This window comes from Pectinophora gossypiella, chromosome 20, assembly GCF_024362695.1.
Source record: "Pectinophora gossypiella chromosome 20, ilPecGoss1.1, whole genome shotgun sequence".
Lineage (NCBI taxonomy): Eukaryota > Metazoa > Arthropoda > Insecta > Lepidoptera > Gelechiidae > Pectinophora > Pectinophora gossypiella.
In genome coordinates, this window is record NC_065423.1 from 2,510,914 (window position 1) to 2,534,611 (window position 23,698).

At 39.9% G+C, this 23,698-nt stretch overlaps 2 protein-coding genes across 2 annotated transcripts in view; one reads left to right on the forward strand and one right to left on the reverse strand.

Annotated features, from left to right (window-relative positions):
- The window catches only part of LOC126375902 (T-box transcription factor TBX1-B-like), a 49,323-nt gene extending 29,754 nt beyond the window's left edge, over positions 1-19,569 (forward strand). The window contains exons 2-9 of the mRNA XM_050022990.1: positions 888-1,000; positions 1,843-1,956; positions 3,317-3,561; positions 4,952-5,108; positions 5,786-5,941; positions 7,019-7,086; positions 15,668-15,808; positions 16,162-19,569. Of these exons, the coding sequence (XP_049878947.1) occupies positions 888-1,000; positions 1,843-1,956; positions 3,317-3,561; positions 4,952-5,108; positions 5,786-5,941; positions 7,019-7,086; positions 15,668-15,808; positions 16,162-16,219 (1,052 nt within the window). The 3' untranslated portion in view covers positions 16,220-19,569. The remainder of the gene's footprint in view (positions 1-887; positions 1,001-1,842; positions 1,957-3,316; positions 3,562-4,951; positions 5,109-5,785; positions 5,942-7,018; positions 7,087-15,667; positions 15,809-16,161) is intronic.
- Positions 19,570-20,002: 433 nt separating this feature from the next.
- LOC126376379 (uncharacterized) lies at positions 20,003-21,677 on the reverse strand. The gene is made up of 2 exons (XM_050023704.1): positions 21,639-21,677; positions 20,003-21,181 (listed from the first exon to the last, which is right to left on the reverse strand). The coding sequence occupies exons 1-2, from the start codon at positions 21,675-21,677 to the stop codon at positions 20,003-20,005; spliced, it is 1,218 nt and encodes a 405-aa protein (XP_049879661.1).
- Positions 21,678-23,698: the final 2,021 nt, after the last annotated feature.

The window sequence follows — 23,698 nt, forward strand, 5'->3', positions numbered from 1 at the left end:
ACATTGTATAACTTTATCTACTTAGAGATGCATCTGACCTACTTTTGTCAGGCACCTAGTACCCGCAATGCTTCTTGTTCTATCGTGTGGATTGTGAGGTGAATTACCAACCCCATCAACCCTGGTGTCAGGGTTATTATTGAGCCGCCATAGACCCCTGGCATGACTCATGTATCGACTACGTACTTACATCAGTAAGTAATAACCGGGACCAACGGCTTAACATGCATTCCGAAGCACGGATCATCTTACTTTTGGACAATAAGGTGATCAGCCTGTAATGTCCTAACCAAACTAAAACGATGCAATGTTTGGCGCAATTCTGGGAGCCAGGTTCCTGGCTAAACCAAGTCTGTGCAAAAAAGTTCTAGATTAGAAAGTTTAGAAGAAATATCCGAACAGGCAATATAAACTGACCAAAAATTTACCACCAATGACACTATGTCAAATAGCTATTAGGATTATAGCTAGGGTAGGAAGACTTTTGACATAAAGACTTCTGGTATCCTCGCTTCCGCGGTAGGCCGCCGACGTGCACCACCGAAACAACACGAGAAGTGCGACCATAGTGTTTAAGTTTTATATTTTATTTTATGTATTATTTGGTTCGAACCCCTGTATGGATTGCACCAATGAGTTATTAATTTTATCTTAAGTGTAGTTTTCAATAACACAGTTGACTCGACTATTATGGTCGGCGATACGGCTCACCATCTACCACGATGGTCTAACAGAAAACTCTGTGAGGTGTGGACTTAGATAAGAGTATTATACTAGCGTAGTGTGGACTCTTAATTCATAGCAAGATGGATGTATCTCTGACTACCCAAATTGGGATGAAATTGTGACCTTGTGTTGTTGTTATATTATGTGTTTTTCATATGCAGGTCTGGTACCGAGCAGCCAGTGTCCGCGCAGCACGTACCTGCCTCAGCCACTGGGAGACAGACTCCATCATGAGCCCCCCGATCTGCCTCCGCTTCACCACCCTATTAGAGATGTGAGTTCTTTAACGAAAATTTCAATTTGACGTGTCGTAAAAAGTATACCTACCTAGTAGTATAGGTGTAGTAGTACAAATGTATTGGGCTGGTTTTCCCCTCGTGGGTTGGAAGGTTAGACAGGCAGTCGCTTCTGTAAAAAACCGGAACTGTCAAATTATCAGGTTAGGTAAGCGGATCCTGTGAAAAACGGGATAATGCTAGGGAGATGATGTATCGTAAAAAGTATCTCATTTATATCGTAAAAGACTCTTAACTAAGTGGCAAATGGCGGCCTTATCGCTATAGTATTATGACTAGAATTAGTTTTTTGCGTTAGTATTATGATTTAAGAATAAGAATAAGAATAAAATAAATTTATTGCCAGTAACAATTTACATTTGCTATATAAACTAAGTACTTAATTATGAATATTGCGAATACGGGCAAAAGGAAATGGCTTTGTCAATTAATTTCATTAAAATCAGTTGACTTCTTTCGTGGTGCAGGTTATTTTAAACCTAGTTTATAGTTAGTCTTACATACACATACATAAACTCACGCCCGTAATCCCTAATGGGGTGGGCAGAGCCACAAGTAATCAAAGACAACTTGCAGCCACTGTTGATACGAAGTCCAAAGATGGATATGATGAACCTTATGGTGATAAGGGATCAGCCTATCGCCCATAACAGTAGTCCATCATGTTAGAGGACACAATCCCTCTGTCGGTTTTTACGACATGCCCGGGAAGAGAAGCAGCTGAACGTGTTCTATGTTTTTTATATGCTCCCAGAACAGCATAGAAGCATAGCATAGTTAGTCTTCATTGTGTGATAAGGCGGTATGCGTTTGTCTACAGACGTCGCTATGCACACGCAGCACCTACTCACCCCTACAAGCGCTCAGCGAGAGTACCTGCCGCGACCACGGCGCCCACTCTGCGCCACCGCCGCAGCCGCTGCCGCCCAGGGTGGTGAGTACACTAAGTTTCACAGCGCATTGGCGCTTCTGCACTGTAAAGTCGCGAAATGTAAATAAATAAAATAAAAATAAAATAAATAATTGTATTATACATTTCTTTTAGTTTTAAATTTTATCGTTGTTTATTCATTAAATTAATTTATTTAGTAATTTAATCGTCTGAAACATCTGAAACACAGGCTTAGTCTAGATCAGGGGGGTTAAAATGGCCACATCGAAGCAATTCATGTAAGAAAGCAATATTGCTATTTGACGTTTGTTTGCATTGCGTACTTACTTTTATATGCGCAAATGTCAAAATGCAATATTGCTTTCTTAGATAAATTACTTTGATGTGGCCATTTTAACCCCCCAGACACTAATAACCTACCTTATACGTTATTTGTAATGCTAATATAGTATTCAATTATGTAGTTTTTTACACAAAATTACTAATATTTATTTATAACAGGCTCCGTGGTGAAGTGATTAGAGCGTTGGGCTCGCGATCCGGAGGTCCGGGTTCGATTCCCGATGGGGACGTCACTTTGTGAGACTGTCCTATTTTGGTAATGATTTTGTTGGCTTGAATCACATGATTGTCCGAAAAAATAAGATGATTCCGTAAAAAAAAACACCTCCACCGCAGTAGAGGAGCGTGGTTGGGTTTGCTCCATACCCCTTCTGGTTAATTAAGGGGTGGCCTCTGGCCAGCAGTGGCACTTATTGTATAGGCTGTTTATATTACATTATGTTAATAGACTATCGAAAAGTGTTCATAGTATACCTGCCTTAGAGCACACGAATATATTTAACGTAGATTGACGTTGCAGTATCGACAAAAAATTACAACGCCAGGTTGATCGATCCTTGTATTGTACTTTAGAAAAATAAATTAATCATCGCGACGATATTTCGCAAATTATTATTAAGGCGTCTTACAAATACATACATAACATACATACATAAACAGCCTAATACGTCCCACTACTGGGCACAGGCCTCCCCTCAATCAACCGGAGGGGGTATGGAGCATACTTCACCACGCTGCTCCAATGCGGGTTGGTGGAGGTGTTTTTACGGCTAATAACCGGGACCAACGGCTTAACGTGCCCTCCGAAGCACGGAATCATCTTGCTTTTTCGGACAATCAGGTGATTCAAGCCTGAAAACAAATATACTTTATTGCACCAAAATAAAACTAAACAATTACAAAAGCTCGCACAGAACCGGGATACTTGAAAAAATATGGGGGAGGCCTTTGCTCAGCAGTGGGATCATATAGGCTAATAATAATAATAATTACAAAAGACCCCAATGCCTATGTTGTGCTTGGCGTCTTATCATAAACAATGGCTCTCCTCATCCACCAGATATCAAACAACCAGAACATGACGCTGCATCCAGCAGTCGCCAGGTGCACAGCAACATTGGAGTTATCAGCTCTCTGGCGCAGCTTTCACGAGCTAGGAACTGAGATGATAGTGACCAAAGCTGGGAGAAGGATGTTCCCTGCATTGCAAGCGAGGTTGGCTGGTCTTCTGCCCAACGCTGACTATCTGTTGCTGGTGGACTTTGTGCCGCTTGATGATAAGCGATACCGATACGCTTTCCACAGGTTTGGTCTTCTTATCTATCCAAAAGAACATACTTTTTGTTATTACATACATAAAACCGAGGAGCTCGGTGGCGCAGCGGTAAACGCGCTCGGTCTGCGATTGTTGAAGTTAAGCAACTTTCGCAAAGGCCGGTCATAGGATGGGTAACCACAAAAAAAAGTTTTTATCTCGAGCTCCTCCGTGCTTCGGAAGGCACGTTAAGCCGTTGGTCCTGGCTGCATTAGCAGTCGTTAATAACCATCAATCCGCACTGGGCCCGCGTGATGGTTTAAGGCCCGATCTCCCTATCCTCCATAGGGAAGGCCCGTGCCCCAGCAGTGGGGACGTTAATGGGCTGATGATGATGATGACATAAACCATACGTAATCCCTAATGGGGTTGGCGGAGCCACAAGTAATCAAAGACAACTTGTAGCCACTGTTGTTACGAAATCCTAAGATGGATATGATGAACCTTATGGCGATAAGGGATCAGCCTATCGCCCATAATAATTGTCCATTATGTTAGAGGACACAATCCCCTGTCGGATTTTACGACATGCCCGGGAAGACAAGCAGCTGAACGTGTTCTATGTTTTGTTATTTGCTCCCAATATAGATGTTTTTTTCTATAATATTATAATGGTCGAGCCAACTGTGTTAGTGAACAATGGGCATTTAATTTAAAGGAGATTCATCAAAAGTGGTCCTAATGTCCACCACAACGAGACCTATGTACCGAAACTGAACAGACCATTAAATACTGATTAATAAAAACCAAACCGCAGTCAAACATATGCTGTCAGTAAAAAGTTATAGATAAAAAAATCTCGTTTTTAACCTTTTCTTGGGAAAATATTTTCTACATCATTGTTTCGGATATCATGTAATACCAGAGTATAAGACGAATCAAACGAACCCAAACTCGACATACAACAACAGAATTCCTTTGTCACCACCTTCCAGCTCCATACTCCGACCCTGGTAATTATGTGGAACCAGAGAGCATGTCAAGACAAATCAAACAACCCTAATCAGTTAAAAATGTTGGTTCGCAACCTTCGGAACAATGATGTAGGATTAATTTCTCATGAAAATCATTAAGCCATAACTTTTTACTGACATCATATTTTTGACTGCAATTTGGTATTTATTATTCAGTATTTAGTGGTGTATTTCGGTACATCTGTCAGGTCTCGTTATTGGTGGCTATTTGGTATCGGGTGAGAGCCTTCAGCGCTCCCCATTTGTCCGGCCAAGTAGTTAACGCCACCTGCGGCAAATCCACAATAAGTCACGTCAAAAAAAAAAGGTGGCTATTTGGACCAAGTTCCATACAACTTTGGTCAATGTCCTTTACTTTGTCTGGACCAAATTATAATGTTAAGCTCTTATCTACAACCTCGTGCAGTTCAAGCTGGGTAGTGGCGGGTAAAGCGGACCCGGTGTCCCCGCCGCGCATTCACGTGCACCCCGACTCCCCCGCCCCGGGCTCGCACTGGATGCGCCAGCTGGTCTCCTTCGATAAGCTCAAGCTCACCAACAACCAGCTCGACGACAATGGACATGTAAGTAGTATCCCGCTATATTATACAGGATAACGACATCGTAACGAATACTGAGTGGGATGATTCAGACCATGATTCTGAGTTGATATCAAGTGGAATTTTCTGGCGCAAAAGTATGGAACGGAAAATTATTTAAAAATCACTAAAATTTTCATGAATTTTCCGAATCAATCCACTTGATATTAAGCCGCCTATTGTGCTCTTTCTATTTCTCTTAATTTTGTTTTGTATTTTGCTTTTTCTGTTTGCGCAATAAAGTATTAGTAATGTTATGTATAGTTTAGATAAAACTGTTTGTAGGAAACTAAGGCTACGTTACAAAGTTCACGCCCGCGGTTCCGCATGCGTAAAATTTTACGCACAGCCATCCCGCACTCGATTGCGCATGTCACGTGCACTTTACAATAAATGCACATATTATGTGAAAAAGTTCTTTGCATGTGCTACGCATGCGTGCCAAATAGTGCCAATCCCGCATGCGTGAGCAAGCGCTTTAGCTTGATTAGTTTGACAGCTGTCAGGGCATTATTTTTTTATCACACCAGGCTATTACTATCTTTCTGTTGCATATGTATTTATTTTATTGCCATTGTTAGTTATTTTCTCGTTATTTTGGAGGTTATTGAAGCATTTAAACTAGACTCCAGCCCTATATTAACGTATCAACTCACGCGCAGATAATCCTGAACTCGATGCACCGCTACCAGCCGCGGCTGCACGTGGTGTACCTGCCGGCTGAGGGGCAGGCGCCTGCGCCGGCTACCGTGCCCTACCGCACCTTCGTCTTCCAAGAGACAGGGTTCACCGCTGTCACCGCCTATCAGAACCATAGGGTGAGTAGCATTTTGTTTTTATTTTATTTATTCATGGAACTCCAACACAGTACATTTCTTACATGATATTAAAAAAAATATATATGTTTAGTATTTTTTTAGTATAAGCTTACGAGTATAGTGGTTCTGATTCCAGTACAGTCATGAGCAATATAATGTACCCATTTTAGGACTCTGTCGCACTAACTTATTTGACATTTAGTGAGACTTACAGTACAATTTGTCAAAAAAGTTAATGTGACATGGTAAATTGTATACATATTAATGCTCGTGACCGTACACCATCTCACTATATGTTTATTATTTATTTACTCATTTTATTAAGGTACAACATTACAGTGTAACCCAAATGTGCCGTATGACGAGAAAATAATATAAAACTAAATACAACAAGAATAAACAATGAATGAAAAACGAAACAAAAAGAAAAAATAAACTATAAATAACATTAAAAACACAAAAAAATACAATTATAAAATTAACAAGTAAACAATTGCACAAAAATAAAAATAATAATAGAAAAAACGGAAAGAGCGGAGAGGAGACGCAAACCACGCATAAGATAATTATGTTAGTTAGTTATATCTGTCATTTTCTTATCCGCCAAATAGGAAAGAGACAGGTAATCGACAGGCATAAAAATGGGACACACGTCAATTTTAGACAGAAATTGCTTCGATGTGGCCATTTTAACCCCCCTGTATTTCCGAATGCATATAACCCGGATGCTTTCAAGGCCAGAGTGAACAGGCACCTTCTGAGCTCCATCTTAGGCCTTGTCAATGCGTTCGGGCAAGTCTGGGGCCAAGAGCAAACCCATCAAGGGTAAAAAAAGAGTAATGACGAGTTTTACAGGGTATAGTCATTTAATGTTATATTAATGTGACCCACCCACCTGCCCATCTACCTGCCTCTTTATCAGCGCGTAACTCTTTAACTATTTGTGGAGATTTCTCATTAGCATTGTCTACATCTATCGTCTAGATCTATAGTTATTATTTGACTGTTAATCTTCCTAAGAAAATAAAATAATAAATAGTACATTTTTTAATAGTTTATTTATATTTTTTAATACAGATAACGCAGCTGAAAATAGCAAGCAATCCATTCGCAAAGGGATTCCGGGATTGTGATCCAGACGATTGGTGAGTTTTGTAAAACTATTAGTATATAGATACTTAATTGATAATTAAAATCACTTTGTGATCCCTAGCTTGGTTAGGACATTGCAGGCTGATCACCTGATTGTCCGAAAGTAAGACGAATCGTGCTTCAGAAGGCACGTTAAGCCGTTGGTTCCGGTTACTACTTACTGATTTAATTACGTAGTCGTTACATGAGTCATGTTAGGGGCCTTCGGCGGCTCAATAGTAACTCGGACACCAGGGTTCATGAGGTTGGTTATCCACCTCACAACCCACACGATAGAAGAAGAAGAATTGATAATTTTAAGTTTGAACAGCGTGTAAAGTGATTTGTTTTCCAATTCATGTTTGGATCATAAATGATTATCACGTGCTCAGCGGTGAAGGAAAACATCGTGAGGAAACCCACAATTCCGAGAAATGCATTTTCGGAGGTATGTGACCTAACCTGTACTGGACTGGTTTTCCTTTCGCGGGTTGGAAGAGCAGACTGTCGCTTCTGTAAAAAACCGGACCTGTCAAATCTTCAGGTTAGGTAAGCGGACGTTGTGAAAAAACGGGATAATGCTAGGGGGATGGTGAATTGTTCATAGCGAAGTAATTTACAGCATCCCAAAAGGGATATAATAATTGTCTTCCATCAGTTCACAATTAGTGGTATTTCAAGCATATTATACAGCCTAAACCTTTCCAAGTGTGACGTCATTGTGACGGGAAGCGCGCGACATAACTGTCGTATAACTCTTTCCGTGGCGACAGTCGTAAAACTAAATTGTCACCGTGTGGTGAAGCGTACGCGAGGGTGAAACCGCCTCACAGAATAACGCTTTGTTTCGCATTATCTTAATATCTACTTATAGTTAAACAATTTGATGTCTTTAATCTTGTAAGGGTAACATATCCAAATACAGTAGTTAAACAATTTAATGTCTTTAATCTTCTAAGGCATAGATATTCAGACACAATAGTTAAACAATTTGATGTCTTTAACCTCCTAAGGACCTCGATGGCGCAGCGGTAATCGCGATTGTTGAAGTTAAGCAACTTTCGCAAAGGCCGGTCATAGGATGGGTGACCACAAAAAAAAAGTTTTCAACTCGAGCTCCTCCGTGTTTCGGAAGGCACGTTAAGCCGTTGTTCCCGGCTAAATTAGCAGTTGTTAATAACCATCAATCCGCACTGGGCCCGCGTGATGGTTTAAGGCCCGTTCTCCCTATTCATCCATAGGGAAGGCCCGTGCCTCAGCAGTGGGGACGATTTGCCGCAAATGGCATTATGTATTTGGCCGGAAAACTCGAACGTCGAATACCTTTACCAAATGTCTTCCCCCGGAACGCTTTCGGGCTCGCGTCTGTTTGTAGCGAGCTTTATTTTCGTGTCATTCATCGCCGTAGCGACAGAGACGGCGAGCGGGGTGGCGTGGGTTAGTTACGAGTCGTTAATGTCTCGTAATTTTGACTTGCCCCTTTTAAGGGGTATTTTATTAAGGTCTGTTGGGGCTAAAGTATGCTTGACGTTAGACTGTTACTCGTAGTTAGCCATGTTACTGTTAGTTACGGAATTTCAGTACAGGTACTTACTATCTCTGAAGTCGGTATCTATATGTTTATTTATTTATTCGTTTATCATACTCAGAACAGGATATTAAACTATTTTATCTTATCTTATTTAGCCTATTCGATGCCACTGCTGGGCATAGGCCTCCCCTTGATTTTTCCACTCCTCTCGACTTTGCGCGATCTCCGGCCAATCCCTCCGATAAGCATTGAGGTCGTCACACCATCTTTTATGCGGTCTTCCTCAACTTCTATGCCCGCCCTGAGGTATCCAGTGAGTAACGACCCGTGCCCATCGCTCCGGATGCATCCGACAAACGTGTCCGGCCCAGTCTCACTTCAGTTTGGCGGACTTTTTCCCTACATCAGTGATACCCGTTTTGGAGCGCAGTGTAGTGTTTCGCTCGCGAAAAAAAATATGCGGTAAACTTTTATTAACGGGAGGATACGTTTTTAAATATTACACATAACATAAACAGCCTATATATACGTCTCACTGCTGGACACAGGCCTCTCCTCAATCAACCGGAGGGGGACATACTCCACCACGCTGCTCCACTGCGAGCTGTCAAAGGCATTTGGGCCATTAGCCCGCGACCAACGTGCCTTCCGAAGCACGGAATCATCTTTTTATCGGACATCCAGGTCCTAGGACAGTCTCACAAAGTGATTTTCAACAGTGATCCTATCGGGAATCGAACCCAGACCTCCAGATCATGAGGTAATGCTGGGCAATGTTCTAACCACTAGACCACGGAGGCAGTCTGTGGCTGTGAGGCTGTTTAAATATTAAATAATGTAAAAAACAATAAATAATACAAAGACATTTCAACTAACACAATACATTGTTTTAAGTTTACGCGGTTATTATCATAATTAAAACACATAATAACGGGTTCTTACCGCGTTTAAATGGGGATATGAGACTCCCGATATTTCGACACTGTTGCAAGTGCCATGATCACGGGATGACTGATGAGATTGGAGTGGAGTAGGTAGATCCATAATATTCTACGGGCAGACATATCTGTCTACCCTCTTTCTTTGCCGCTTGTTTATGTTTTTGATATCGGAATGTTCGGAACCATCTAAACTCGCTCCAAACTCACTACGACAAACCGCACTCACTGTGTCCTCACGTTTTTTCACCACATTAGGCCGTTTCAAGCTTTTTACAACACCTACTACTGGATTCCACATGGTCGGGAGTCTCATATCCCCATTTAAACGCGGTAAGAACCCGTTATTATGTGTTTTAATTATAACACAATACAGACAAACGGTTCAGCTTATTTCAAGTAGAAATCTCTTCCAGCATTACGGGAAAGAGATATACTTAAATGAAAAGGCAGATGGCAAGCACATCAATACATTTTGTATATTTTACCACAGAATTTATATCTATGTAACTATACTCTTGCAGCTGATTACACCTTTTTCTAAGAAATTATCATCAAAAATCCTTACTCTCACTAGGGGGCAGGTTAGGTTGTTGATACGGGCCCTCACGGGGCATTGTAGACTCAATAAGCACGGTCTCCTCTATGCAGATTCTGCTTAGGGGAAGATGAGACGCCACTACATCTGCTATGCAGCTGTGAGGCTCTCATACATAGTAGAAGCCGTACACTCGGGGGCCATATAATGGACCCCCAGGAAGTCATGGAGCTTTCTCCCAAAAAGACGTTGGATCTATTCGAACGGATCGGTCTAGAGGAGGATATTTAAATGTAGGGATTTAAGGTCACAATAGATCTGTCAAGGTCGCAGTGACCTCGCGGGCTGCATGCGGTCCGGCCCTCACAACTTTCAAATAATAATAAAAACTATACTCTTACATAAACTGCCTATATACGTCCCACTGCTGGGCACAGGCCTCCCCTCAATCAACCGGAGGGGGTATGGAGCATACTCCACCACGCTGCTCCACTGCGGGTTGGTGGAGGTGTTTTTACGGCTAATAGCCGGGACCAACGGCTTAACGTGCCCCCCGAAGCACGGAATCATCTTACTTTTTCGGACAATCAGGTGATTCAAGCCTGAAAAGTCCTTACCAAACAAAGGACAGTCTCACAAAGTGATTTCGACAATGTCCCCATCGGGAATCGAACCCGGACCTCCAGATCGTGAGCCTAACGCTCTAACCACTAGACCACGGAGGCTGTTATACTCTTAAAGTCCTTTCGCATCGTACAGTCATGAGCAATATCATGTACCCACTTTAGAACCCTGTCGCACTACCATATTTGACATTTAATGAGACTTACGGTTTAATCTGTCAAAAAAGGTAATGTGACATGGTTTCAAAGTGTATACATAAAGTACTCGTGACTGTACGCACTGTCAGAATTACCAATTTTATTTGGTATTAAGTATAATCACTATTAGAGGACAGATATGGTCGATTTAAGTTTTGACAATTTGAAAAAGCCCAAGTTACTTACGCACAGGATTCTTGTAGTAAAAATCTTTACCTAAAGCATAACACATAGCTATATACCTACCGGCAAGTAAATGAATCTAATTCGTTCGTTTGAATCTGATGATAACCAGACGCCACTATGTTCCGAGCGAATCAGTAAACTGTATAACGTAAATAAATAGAGAATGTACATAGCTCCTATATTTTACATGGGATATGCCTACCTGTGATTTATTTAGTGTATTACTTATACCTACTAGTTAGATTGGTATGTTGACCTTGATTTCTTATTTTATCCGATCCGAGGCGAGGGGTCTGCTCTGCGTGGGTTGCGCAAGTTCAAGTTTCAAGTTTATTTATTTCTGAACAATTTTTACATTGTGTCGAAAATTATACAAAAAAATAATAACAATATATCAGTAGCCAAACATAGTCAATTTAAAATAGGATGTCACTGGTAATAAAATATGATGTACGAGAACAGTAAAAAAAAATAAACAATAAAAACAATCAAATAAAGTTAATAAAGTCACAAAAGCGTCACTATGCGAATAAAATTAATGACAAAAATTATTACCTAATTTCAATTTTCACGGCAAGTGTGTCGCGTGGGACGCAATTTTCATCGACGGTTTCGACAAGTAGATGCAGCGAATGCTATCTACGTGGATAGACGTCGTACGGCTAGATAGCATTAGTCTTAGCTTTAGATATAACTCACGCCGGGCGGTTGCGGTCTCATGTAGGCTAGTTCTACAATTTTACGTAAATGTCCATCTACCACCTAGCATTATCCCGTTTTTCACAGGTTTTTTTCAGAAGCGACTGCCTGTCTGACCTTACAGGTTAGGTCATATACCTCCGAAAATGCATTGCTCGGGAATGTGGGTTTCCTCACGATGTTTTCCTTCACCACTGAACACGTGATATAATAATTTATGATCCAAACATGAATTCGGAAACAAATTCGACCTGCGACTTCATAGTGAGAAGCAAGGTTTCTACCAACTGGGCTACCACGGTTCCAAATACAAAAAAAGAAGTTGAAACACTTAAAACTATTTTAAAACGATGTTTAAAATAAAGTATTGCGTTCGTAATTGTAAACAGGGCGGCGTCTGGTTAAATGTTTATATCGAGTTAACCAGTTTACGCGCATCGTATACAAGTTTACAGTTAATTCATCGTATACTCTGTTAGCCAATGCATCGCGGCTCTGTGCTATAAATCTTCTTGTGTAAACATTGTGTAAACTGCATTTGTTTGTGTATAGTTTTACAGTGTGTCTGGCCAATGGAGAACACGGTTTACACTGTGCTAGATGTACCTACAGAAAATGGAGTTTTATACTAGCTATTTACATAAACGGATATTTAAACTTGCTTGCTATGTACCGATTATATCATATTACTATTTATTACTACTTATTATTTTTTATTGCTTGCCATATGCCTAGCGTTATCCCGTCTTACTAATTTTGTATCACTATTCTGTATCACAAACTCACCATTTCCCTAAGCATGGCACGTTAAGCCGTTGGTCCCGGTTACTACTTACTGATGTAAGTAGTCGTTACATGAGCCTTTGGCGGCTCAATAATAATCCTGACACCAGCGTTGATTGCATTGGTATTCCACCTCACAACCCACACGACAGAAGAAGACCATCTTCCTAGCGCAGCGTTATGTAGTTCTTCACAGGATCCGATTATCCAACCTGAAGATGTGACAGGTCCCGTTTTTTATAGAAGCGACTGCCTGTCTGACCTTCTAACCCACGGAGGGAAAATCAGCCCAATATAGGTTAAGTCACATAACCTCAGAATCGTACTTCTCGGGAATGTAGTGTCTAATGAAGATACCTATAAGTACAATTAAATACAGAACACACGACAACCTTAGGAGAACATTTATGAAACAAATAAAAGAGAAGGTGCAGGTCGTGTCCGATTAGGAGGTGAAGGATTTGGCAGTAAGGACAGAGAAATGGCGACTACTCCACCGACAAGAACCGCAGCTGTAAAATAAAGAGAGAGACAGAGAGAGACACTGTTAAATAAATAATTAAAACACATAATAACGGGTTCTTACCGCGTTTAAATGGGGATATCATGGCACTTGCAACAGTGTCGAAATATCGGGAGTCTCATAACCCCATTTAAACGCGGTAAGAACCCGTTATTATGTGTTTTAATTATGATAATAACCGCGTAAACTTAAAACACTGTTAAATAAATTAGAACAGCCATGTACATAACTAGGTATAATAATAGTGTAGATAGATAAAAAATACTTTATTGAGCACAATGGACACAAGATACAAAGATAAGGACAACATATACAGAAAGGGACAACAGGGGGCCTTATTGCTCATGCAGCAATCAGTAGGTAGGGTAAAATAAAAAAAAAAAACACTTTTCGTTGGTACATGACTTCACAAAGCAAGTGAGACTGGAAAAAGTAAAATTTTATATTAGATAGGTATTTCTTAACTAAATTGTCTCATCAATTTCCTAATCCGTCTCAACGTTATCTTTCAAAGTTTTTATAATATTATGTAAAAAATATAATAATAAATTGAATACGTAATAAATCAACAGAACTCATTAATTATACCCTGAAGACAGGAAGAAAAAACAGTGCCACATGCACAAACAGTTAGACAGAGAGAGACAAAAAATATAATACATGTTTTCGTTATACCCGTCAGTTAGAGGTTCCGTATAAAATATAAATTAAAATATAAATATTCGAATTCTGCAACTTGATAATTGATTTATCTATTTATTTTATACATAATAGTAATAAATGTATTTATTTTCTGAATAGCTTAAATTTATATTATTTATTGCTGTATCATGTCATATTATATTCTAACCCTCTAAGATATTTTCCGGATGAGAGCCCTCAGCGCTCCCCATTTGTCCGGCCAAGTAGTTCATGCCATTAGCGGCAAATCCACAATTAGTCACGTTAAAAAAACCTTTAAGATATCCACAACTTTATTTTAATCGTTGTCGTGGTCTCATTAAAGCAAAGTCACTGAACAATACATATCATTACCTACATTCTATCATCTTCCGAACCCTGATACCTATTTATTTTCGCTTCTTATTTTCAACTTAACATTCCCTGCTCATTAGTAGACATTTTGCAGAAAGTCGGCATTCAGCTATTAGACCGTCTTAGTCACTATATTGCCCCCTCATCAAAGTCTTCATAATTGTTATAATTTTATACCTACTCGCCCGTTTTTATCTACTTTGAGTTTTTAACATATTATTATGGAACCCTAAAAGTAATAAACTATAAAGATTTCCTGGTAGTATGGCAGTAGCGATAAAAGTAACGCGCGGCTCTCGCACGACGTATGAATGTCATTTGTCGTTGTGCTGTCAAAATAGAGTTTAGCGAGAAGTAATACGACCCGCCTCCTGGGCGGGCCAACATTCGTTCCCGTCATGTGAAGTACGATTAGCGATTATGATACATTATCAGAGGTAGTGTGTAAATACGTTCCGGCCAAGTAGTTAATGCCATCTGCGGAAAATCTACAATAAGTCACGTCAAAAAATAATGTACATACGTATTTTATGTTTTATACCTTGTGGAGAAGACGTTTTGAAGACATCGCAATAAACTAAAATGGCATCGCAAATAACTATAATAAATTTTGTACTTTATGTCTTTATATACAGGGTGTTAGTGACATGGTAACGAAAACTTTGAGCGATGATTCAGGTAATGATTCTGAGTTGATATCAAGTGGAATTTTTGTCGCAAAAGTATGGAATGGAAAATAATTTAAAAAAACACAAAAATTTTCATGAATTTTCCGACAGAAAATTCCACTTAATATCAACTCAGAATCATGGTCTGAATCATCCCCCTCAGTATTCGTTACGGTGTCACTAACACCCATACCTACTTGTATGGCTACCTGTATGTACTGGTACGGGGTGTAAGTGACATCGTAACGAATACTGAGGGGGATGATTTAGCTCATTATTATGAGTTAATATCAAGTGGAATTTTCGATCGCAAAAGTATAGAATTGAAAATAATTAAAAAAATACTAAAAAACCATGAATTTTGCGACGGAAAATTCCACTTGATTTTAACTCAGAATCATGGTCTGAATCATCCCCTTCAGTATTCGTTACGATGTCACTAACACCCAGTATATGCTTTTTTTCTTCTTCTAATCCTTTTATCCCCTGGGATGTAGGGCTCGAATAACAAATTTCCACTCCTCGCGACCTTTTGCAGCCTCTGTAGGTAGTTTGCTTCCATGACATACCGAGAGTTTTTAACTCTTGGTCAACCGAGCGTCGCCAGGTCTCCATCGCCATTTTCGTGTGCGGATATCAGCCTCCACGGTATTTTGCCCAGGCAATCTCCACAGTTATGTGTTTGTGATAGTTTTAGGCCAGACAATCTTTAATATTTGCCGTAAGCATTTATTAACAAACACCTGGGGTTTGGCGGTTAGGTCTTTCCTGACAAACCATGTGTGTGTAATGGGATAGATTTTTTTAACATTAGGAAAATAATATTAGCTACCTATCTACTTAATGTGTATAACCCCACAACTCATTCCTCAGCCCCCCGGAGCAGCAGCAACGCCCGGCAGCGCGCAGGCGCGAGGTGCCGCCGGCCGAGGCGTGTCCGCAGCTCGCGCAGCCCTACGCCGCCGAGCCCAGCGCTTGCGGACCACTATACGCTGCCCATGCGCATACCGTCAGGTTAGCACTATATTTATATACCTCCGTATCGTATATAATTATTTCCTAATGTTGCTAGCGATAGAGTACTTAGTATAACAACCCATCTCACTCAAGGCGCAGCATTTCGTTAGTAGTGTGACTACACTGCTAACGAGACTTCAGTCGATCGACTCGTAACTTCAGAATTAATATGAGCAATATTTGTATTTGCGTGTTTGCCATTCAACTTTGTACAGGCGCCGAAGAACGATACGGGGTCTTTGCTATTAAATTTTATGCAGGCGCTTTTTGCGCTTAATAATTATCTTCGTGTAAGTATTATTATGAGACAATTACTCAACTGTAATTGAATTATATATTTTTATTTTCAGATACCAACCCCACGCGAGTCACAACACGGCGTACAGCGCGTACTACGCTCACAGGTAGCTTACCCTACCACGGTATAGTGTAGAGGTATGTGATTAATTGATTAGTGAACTGAAAGACAACCGGGGATTGCTAATATAACGGACAGCTGCAGGCATGGCACACGCGACGCGACATATACCGCGGGCTTCGATATGTAGACGCAACGTATGCTGTTAATGTAAGTTAACGTCAATTTTATAGACGGTCGTTAGGCTTACGATCAGAAAGCAATCAATCAAATATACACACATAATTAAAACACATAATAACGGGTTCTTACCGCGTTTAAAATAGGAATATGAGACTCCCGATATTTCGACACTGTTGCAAGTGCCATGATCACGGGATGACTGATGAGATTGGACTGGAGTAGGTAGATCCATAATTTAACGCGAAGCGGTTTTTTATTTTTAACGCGGTAAGAACCCGTTATTATGTTTTTTAATTATGATAATAACCTAAAACAATGTATACACACATAAGTACATGAAACGATATGAAAATACATAAGTATATAAGAGAGATTACAGTTAGAAGAAGCATCACAATTGGCGACCTTGTTGCTCGAAGAATTTTCTTTGACCAATAAGGTCGCGTAGAAAAGAAGAAGTCCCAAATTATTTGTCAAAAAACATGTCACAAATTACTTCAGCGTATGCGTATGAGGAATTTTCCAGGCTACGTTCCTCAAAAACAATATAGATGGAGCTGTACAGATTTTCATTCGTTTAACCTTTTAATTTCATGGATAACAGACATATTATGTAACTTTCATCTTTGCTTTTGGGTATAAATAATGACCCTAGTTATTATACCCAGGCACAACACACCTTCCACCAATTATTATTCTGATCATGGTAGCAAGCAACAAAGATATTGTTGAAATGGTGTTAATATTTCGGTGGCTTAGGTTTAATGTATTATTTTCGAATCAAAACGGAGATTGGAGCGCAGGCAAACACCTCCTAAATTTATTTTAAGCCCTTTCCGTTTCGGTGGTTACAAATTCTATATCACATTTTTGAATAATTATATAAGTACCCGAGTGATGAGAAAATAGTTAATTATCACGTTAAATCTCGACAACGCTTCTATATTGTTTTTGGGAAACATAGCCTATTAAGTCCTTCATTATTATTGGTCTGTGATAATTGTCGCGTCGCTTATACCATGCCACACCACTGGTGCAAGTCATGGGTGATATCCTAAAAATATTATTTATAAGTGTGAAGAACTTTCTTTAATAAAACTGGGGGGTTAAAATGGCCACATCGAAGCAATTCATCTAAGAAAGCAATATTGAAATTTGACATTTGCGCATATATATAAAAGTAAGTGCGCAATGTAAACAAATGCAATATTGCTTTCTTAGATGAATTGCTTCAATGTGGCCAATTTAACCCCCAGTTATTTTGTCTGTCATTTATAATATTGTTGAAATGGTGTTAATATTTTGGTGGCTTAGGTTTAATGTATTATTTTCGAATCAGAACGGGATTGGGGCGCAGGCAAACACCTCCTAAATTTATTTTAAGCCCTTTCCGTTTCGGTGGTTAAAAATAACATGAATTAACTTAAAATAAATTTAGAAAGAGTTTGCTTGCACCGGCAGCACTAAGTATTTGTTTAATATTTTGATTGTAATTAATATCAAAATGTAGAGAAACATACGGTTGAAAAATAAAATTTTTGTTGAGACTGTTTAAGCGAAATATTTATTTACTTACTTACATAAAGTTTAAACCAAAAATTTAATACCAAAATGTAACTGGACCATATTGTAATCATTTAAAATAAAAATACCAAGTACTTAAGTAGAGCAATAATTACCGCATATTTATCTTGTATGCAATGTGAAATTCTTCATCTTCATACCGTTATCCTGCCTTTGACTGGGTCCGCATACCTTACCTGAAGATTTGACAGGTCTGGGTTATACAGGGTGTTAGTGACATCGTAACGAAAACTTTGAGGGGTGATTCAGACCTTGATTATGAGTTCATATCAAGTGGAATTTTCCGTATGGAAAAAAGTATGAAATGAATTTTCTGAAAGGAAATTACACTTGATATCAACTCAGAATCATGGTCTAAATCATCCCCCTCAGAATTTGGTATGGTGTCACTCCCATACGCACTTGTACGGGGTGTAAGTAACATCATAACGAATACTAAGGGGGATGATTCAGCTCTTTATTCTGAGTTAATATCAAGTGGAATTTTCCATCGTTAATTCCATTAAAATCATTTTATATATTCACTCGTGACATTATTGACCCAACCGAGTATCGAACCGTCTGGTTTGGTCATCAGGGTGGCAGCCATTACATTGAAGATGTCATCAGATGACTAGTACTTTTCATAACATTTTTATAATTGTAGATATTATTTAAATTAGACCTTGTAAAGTAATAATTACATCATTTTACATCGTAACAATGTGCCTTCTCTTGTGATAGATAAGCCATGTATTATGGAAACCTTGTATTTTGTAATGTTACCAATACATAGGTGATAATGTTAGAGTGAGCCCACACCATGCGACATCGCACCGTTGCGACGCTTGAAAGCCATGAACGCTTTAACGCAACGCTAAGTCACACAAAAAACGATGTAAATACGAATGACAAGCGAATAAGGGAAAATTTCGGCAGCTTATCCCATTTCCACATTTAACTTCGTTTTTGTTCGACTAAGCTTTACCTTAAAGTGAATGTATCTGAGCTAGGCGCATTATTAGCCATGCCGCTCCGACATTCTTTATTTATTTATATTATAGATGTCAATGAACGAGGAGCTCGGTGGCGCAGCGGTAAACGCGCTCGGTCTGCGATTGTTGAAGTTAAGCAACTTTCGCAAAGGCCGGTCATAGGATGGGTGACCACAAAAAAGAAAAGTTTTCATCTCGAGCTCCTCCGTGCTTCGGCACGTTAAGCCATTGGTCCCGGCTGCATTAGCAGTCGTTAATAACCATCAATCCGCACTGGGCCCGCGTGATGCTTTAAGGCCCGATCTCCCTATCCATCCATAGGGAAGGCCCGTGACCCAGCAGTGGGGACGTTAATAGGCTGATGATGATGATGTCAATGACATGCCGAACGTTGCATTACGATGTCTCGTGGTGGTCAGATCGTTAAAATCATAGTAACAATAATACATCAATGAATGCGTTGTCATAGTGACGACGCAACGAAGTGACAACGCCGGTGTGGCCTCTCTTAGTAGCATTCTTCTACATTTCATTAGAAAATGATAAGTCGAGTGCCTCAACCAAGTGCCAAATGTAACCAAAGGATTTAGCTGTAAGATAGAATAAGAAAGTTTGTATATTTATTATTATTAATGTATTAAAAATTATTAAAGTGGAAAGGTCTTTTTGTTTTCCTTTTTGTAGTAAAAATCTTATTCAGTAAAAAGAATAACATTGGCAAGACGTGATGTAGTGTGGTCAAAATTTTGTAAGTTAGTAATAATTATTTATGTCAGAGCACTATTTCGTGCATTTTGAGGTAGAAGAAGAGAGATGTTATTATAATTATTATCATTTTATTTTCAAACATTTATATACATTGCGGAAATCTCAGTTTGTTAATCAAATCTGGATTGTGCTTAATGAAAGTACATATATTGCCTTATACATTGTTTGAGGTTTTCGCGGTTACTGTCATAATTAAAACACATAATACCGGGTTCTTGCCGCGTTAATATCGGGAGTCTCATATCCCTGATTAACGCGGTAAGAACCCGGTATTATGTGTTTTAATATTTCATAATGTTATTCACTAATCACTTGATAAAAAAATTACATCAGAAAGAACGTGTACTGCATTTGTTGAGGCAAATTTTCAATTTCAGGTTTTTTGAAGTGAGCCTTTTCACTCAGGGTGTAAGTCATTACATGGTTGACAGTCGCCATACCGGGTTCCTCATCTCGACTCACGATCATTTTTGAAGAAACCGTCTCTTCATATTCTTCACCCACGAGTTGCGGTTCAGGCTCAACCACTTCTTCAATTGGTAGAACTATAGTTGTAGTTGTGGTCATTGGTTCTACTGGGCAGTAAGGATAATGATCAACAGGGTAGGGCATTACTGAATCGTAGAAGTTAGGTTTAGGCGAGACTGGGGCAAAGTGGTGCGGGGGAGGAGGCATTTGGGTTTCATAGTGGTTGGGGTTATAGTGATGGTCATGGTGACAGTTCACTGGTGGTCTGTAGATGGGCTCGGGCATGTACTCGTGAGGGGGGAATGATTGCACAAATTCCTCAGGCTGCACAGAATACACATAGTAAGTGTCATTCTCAATCGGGCTCTGCTCCCATTCTAACGGAACAAATTCAATGCACTCCTGTGATTGCACATGTTTAGTCGCATTCTTAGAATCACAAGCGTCTTGCAGAATCGAACTCATTTCTTTAGCTTGTTCATTAGCTGCAAACGCTAAATCGGACAGTATTTCCGTATCTGGGTTAAACTCAATGCCGAATTTATCAGCTATTTCTTGCGCTGTCATCATCTTCTCGATGGCAATATTTTGGTATTCGTTATTAGCCTTGATGTGTTTCAGTAGTCTCATTACAAGTTGGGAGCTGTCCATTGGAGTTTCTCTCTTCTTCCTTAAGGTGTTTTCATCGTTATGTTTCTCATATTTGTCGCAATTGTTTAGAGCGTAAGACAAGAGGTTAGCCATTTCACACTGGATAGCTAGAGTTATTTTCGTAGCCATTTCTTTGATATCTTCTAGTTGTTCTTCTGCTGATTTGTTACTATTGGTGATGGATGCCATAAGGGCTGCAGATGGGGACGGACAGAACTCTTTGTTCGTTGCCATGAACATGTCCATCCAATCTTTCTTGCCTTCATGGAAATCTTTTATAACCTCATCATCGATTTCGGGTTGTATAAGGACTTCTCTACTGGTGATTTCTTCTTCATTTTCATGAATCATGTTCTCATCAGTGTCTGCGTAGATGAGTGAGCCCTGGAATAATATATTCGTTAATGTTGCTTGTGTTCCATTTCGATTCCAGCGGCGTTCCCGCGTGGTCAAATCATCAATAAAGTTCTGAGTTTAAATTCTGGTGTACTGTAAATCTAATAATTGATGAACATGGAAATTGGGATTCGTCTGTAAATACGATAATTTGCGAGGAACAAGAACTGTACGGTCACGATTATGTCATACTTTGAAACCATGTCGCATTATTTTTGACAAATTAAACCATAAGTCTCATTAAATGTCAAATATGATAGTGCGACAGGGTTCTAAAGTGGGTACATGATATTGCTCATGACTGTACATTCACTGTATATTACCTATACTACTACCATTACACTCCCCATTACCTTACCTTCCCCCCCCCCCCTCACCCCTCACCCCTGCACTATTACTATAATTACTATTCGCCTACTACTATTATTATATTTATGACAATTACCTGAACAATCAGAGCAAGGACAAAGTATACTTTAGCCATGATGTCAATGTTGTGTTACTAGTTCACAAAGACATCCCTTTTTATAATAATGATTATCATTCATTAGGAAACCAGCAGAAATTGGTTGCAGTAATTATTTCGTGTGTTCGATAGGACATGTATTGCATTTGCGGCGCTATTATTATGAAATACAGTTCGAATTTCGTTAAGTAATTTAGGAACCAATACGTCTTTACGACTTTGTTGACAAATTATGGTTATTGCGTTATATAATATTTGTATAATTTATTTTTAAAATGTTTACATTTTATTTAGATAAACTAATAAAATAAACACATCATGTATATTTTTTAATACATTTTATTAACGTGGTTACAATAAATTACTTAGCTCTTGCGATACAAATAGTATTTTTCTTAAAGTTGCCTTAATAACTTGGAGGCATTAATTCGGGATATCTAGGGTTGTAACACGATCTATACGTGCGTGGTGGGGGGTATCTTAAAGTTGCCTTAATAACTTGGAGGCATTAATTCGGGATATCTAGGGTTGTAACACGATCTATACGTGCGTGGTGGGGGGTAAGATGGGGTTGGTGGTGGGGGATAGCTGGGGGGAGCAGCTGGGGGAGAATAGGGGGGATAACTTGGTGGGGGGTATGAAGGAGCGCTAGAAGGAGGGTAACTTGAGGGGGGCGGATAAGCTGGCGGTGGAGGCGGGGGGTAATTTGGGGATGAACTGGTAGGGTAAGCTGGGGGCGGAGCGGGGGGATAAGACGGGGATGAACTAGGGGGATACGAGGACGGGTATGAAGGTGGAGGCGGAGGTGGTCTGTACGACGACTCAGGGTACGAGTATCTAGAACATTCGCACGGTTTCGGTGGTTCCGCAGGTGGATACTCGCACGGTTGAGGGGGATAGGATGGTGAAGTAGGGGGGTATGGTGGGGGTGACGGGGGGTACTGGTATTGTTCGTAACTATACGGGTACGATGATGACGGGTACGAATAGTACTCCGCTCCCCTTTCACTGTAATACCCCGGTACTGTTGTTTGAGATATGGTTACAGTGGGGTTAGAAGGCGTTGGAGGTGAGATAGCAACCGTGGTAGGTGGAGCTGCGTTGGAGGGAGACACATATATCACTTGGGGGGATGAGGAAGGGGGATAGCTAGAGTAGGCTTCGTACGCGGTTGATGAGTACTCGCTGCTCGGAGGGGTAGATGGAGTTGAAGACGAACTTGATGATGATGATGACGACGAGGAAGACTTCGATGACAAGAATGCTGTAAATAGAAATAATAATACAAGTTTAGTTTGGTAGTATTTTTTGACGTGATTTATTGTAGATTTCCCGCATATGGTATTCACTACTTGGTCGGAGCGTTGGGCTCTCACCCGGTACTAAATTTAAGACAACAGGCCTGAGGGTGTTCAGTTGGGTGCAAACTTCGGCTTCGGGCGTCGTCTGAGGGAATTATATTTTAAAGAATTAATCGACACTTGTGTGCCGATAGCGATATCCGTTGAGTGAGGGGATATCGTCGACCACGCCGGCGGGGTTGGTAACGCGGTTTGGAACTGTAAATTCTAAGGTGAAATAACTAAATTACAAAAAATTGGTTATGTGAGAGTTCTTATATGCGTTAAAGGCCCCAAATTGAAATCTAAGCACCAACGCAACTCCGATGCGTTGCCCTTGGCGGGTTCTTTTATTTTCATTCTTATTATTAGTATTGTAATTAATAGCCTATTTACGACAGAGGGATTGTGTCCTTTCTAACATGATGAACTAATGTTATGGGCGATAGGCTGGTCCCTTATCACCATAAGGTTCATCATATCCAGCTTACGACTTTGTATCAACAGTGGCTGCAAGTTGTCTTTGATTACTTGTGGCTCTACCCACCCCATTAAGGATTACGGTCGTGAGTTTTTGTATGTATGTGTACTTAAGTAATTTACGATTGTTCATTGAAAAACAATTAATGCTACACCAGCACATTCTCTCTATGAAATTATAAACAAAAAAACGTTTACATTTTAGTTTGGAATCGGTTG

Excerpts from the sequence above, each read along its gene's own strand:
- LOC126376379 (XM_050023704.1), bottom strand. The coding sequence starts at position 21,677 with ATGGCTAAAGTATACTTTGTCCTTGCTCTGATTGTTCAG. Across the intron at positions 21,182-21,638 it reads TCCTTGCTCTGATTGTTCAG|GGCTCACTCATCTACGCAGA; the intron begins GTAATTGTCATA and ends ATATTATTCCAG.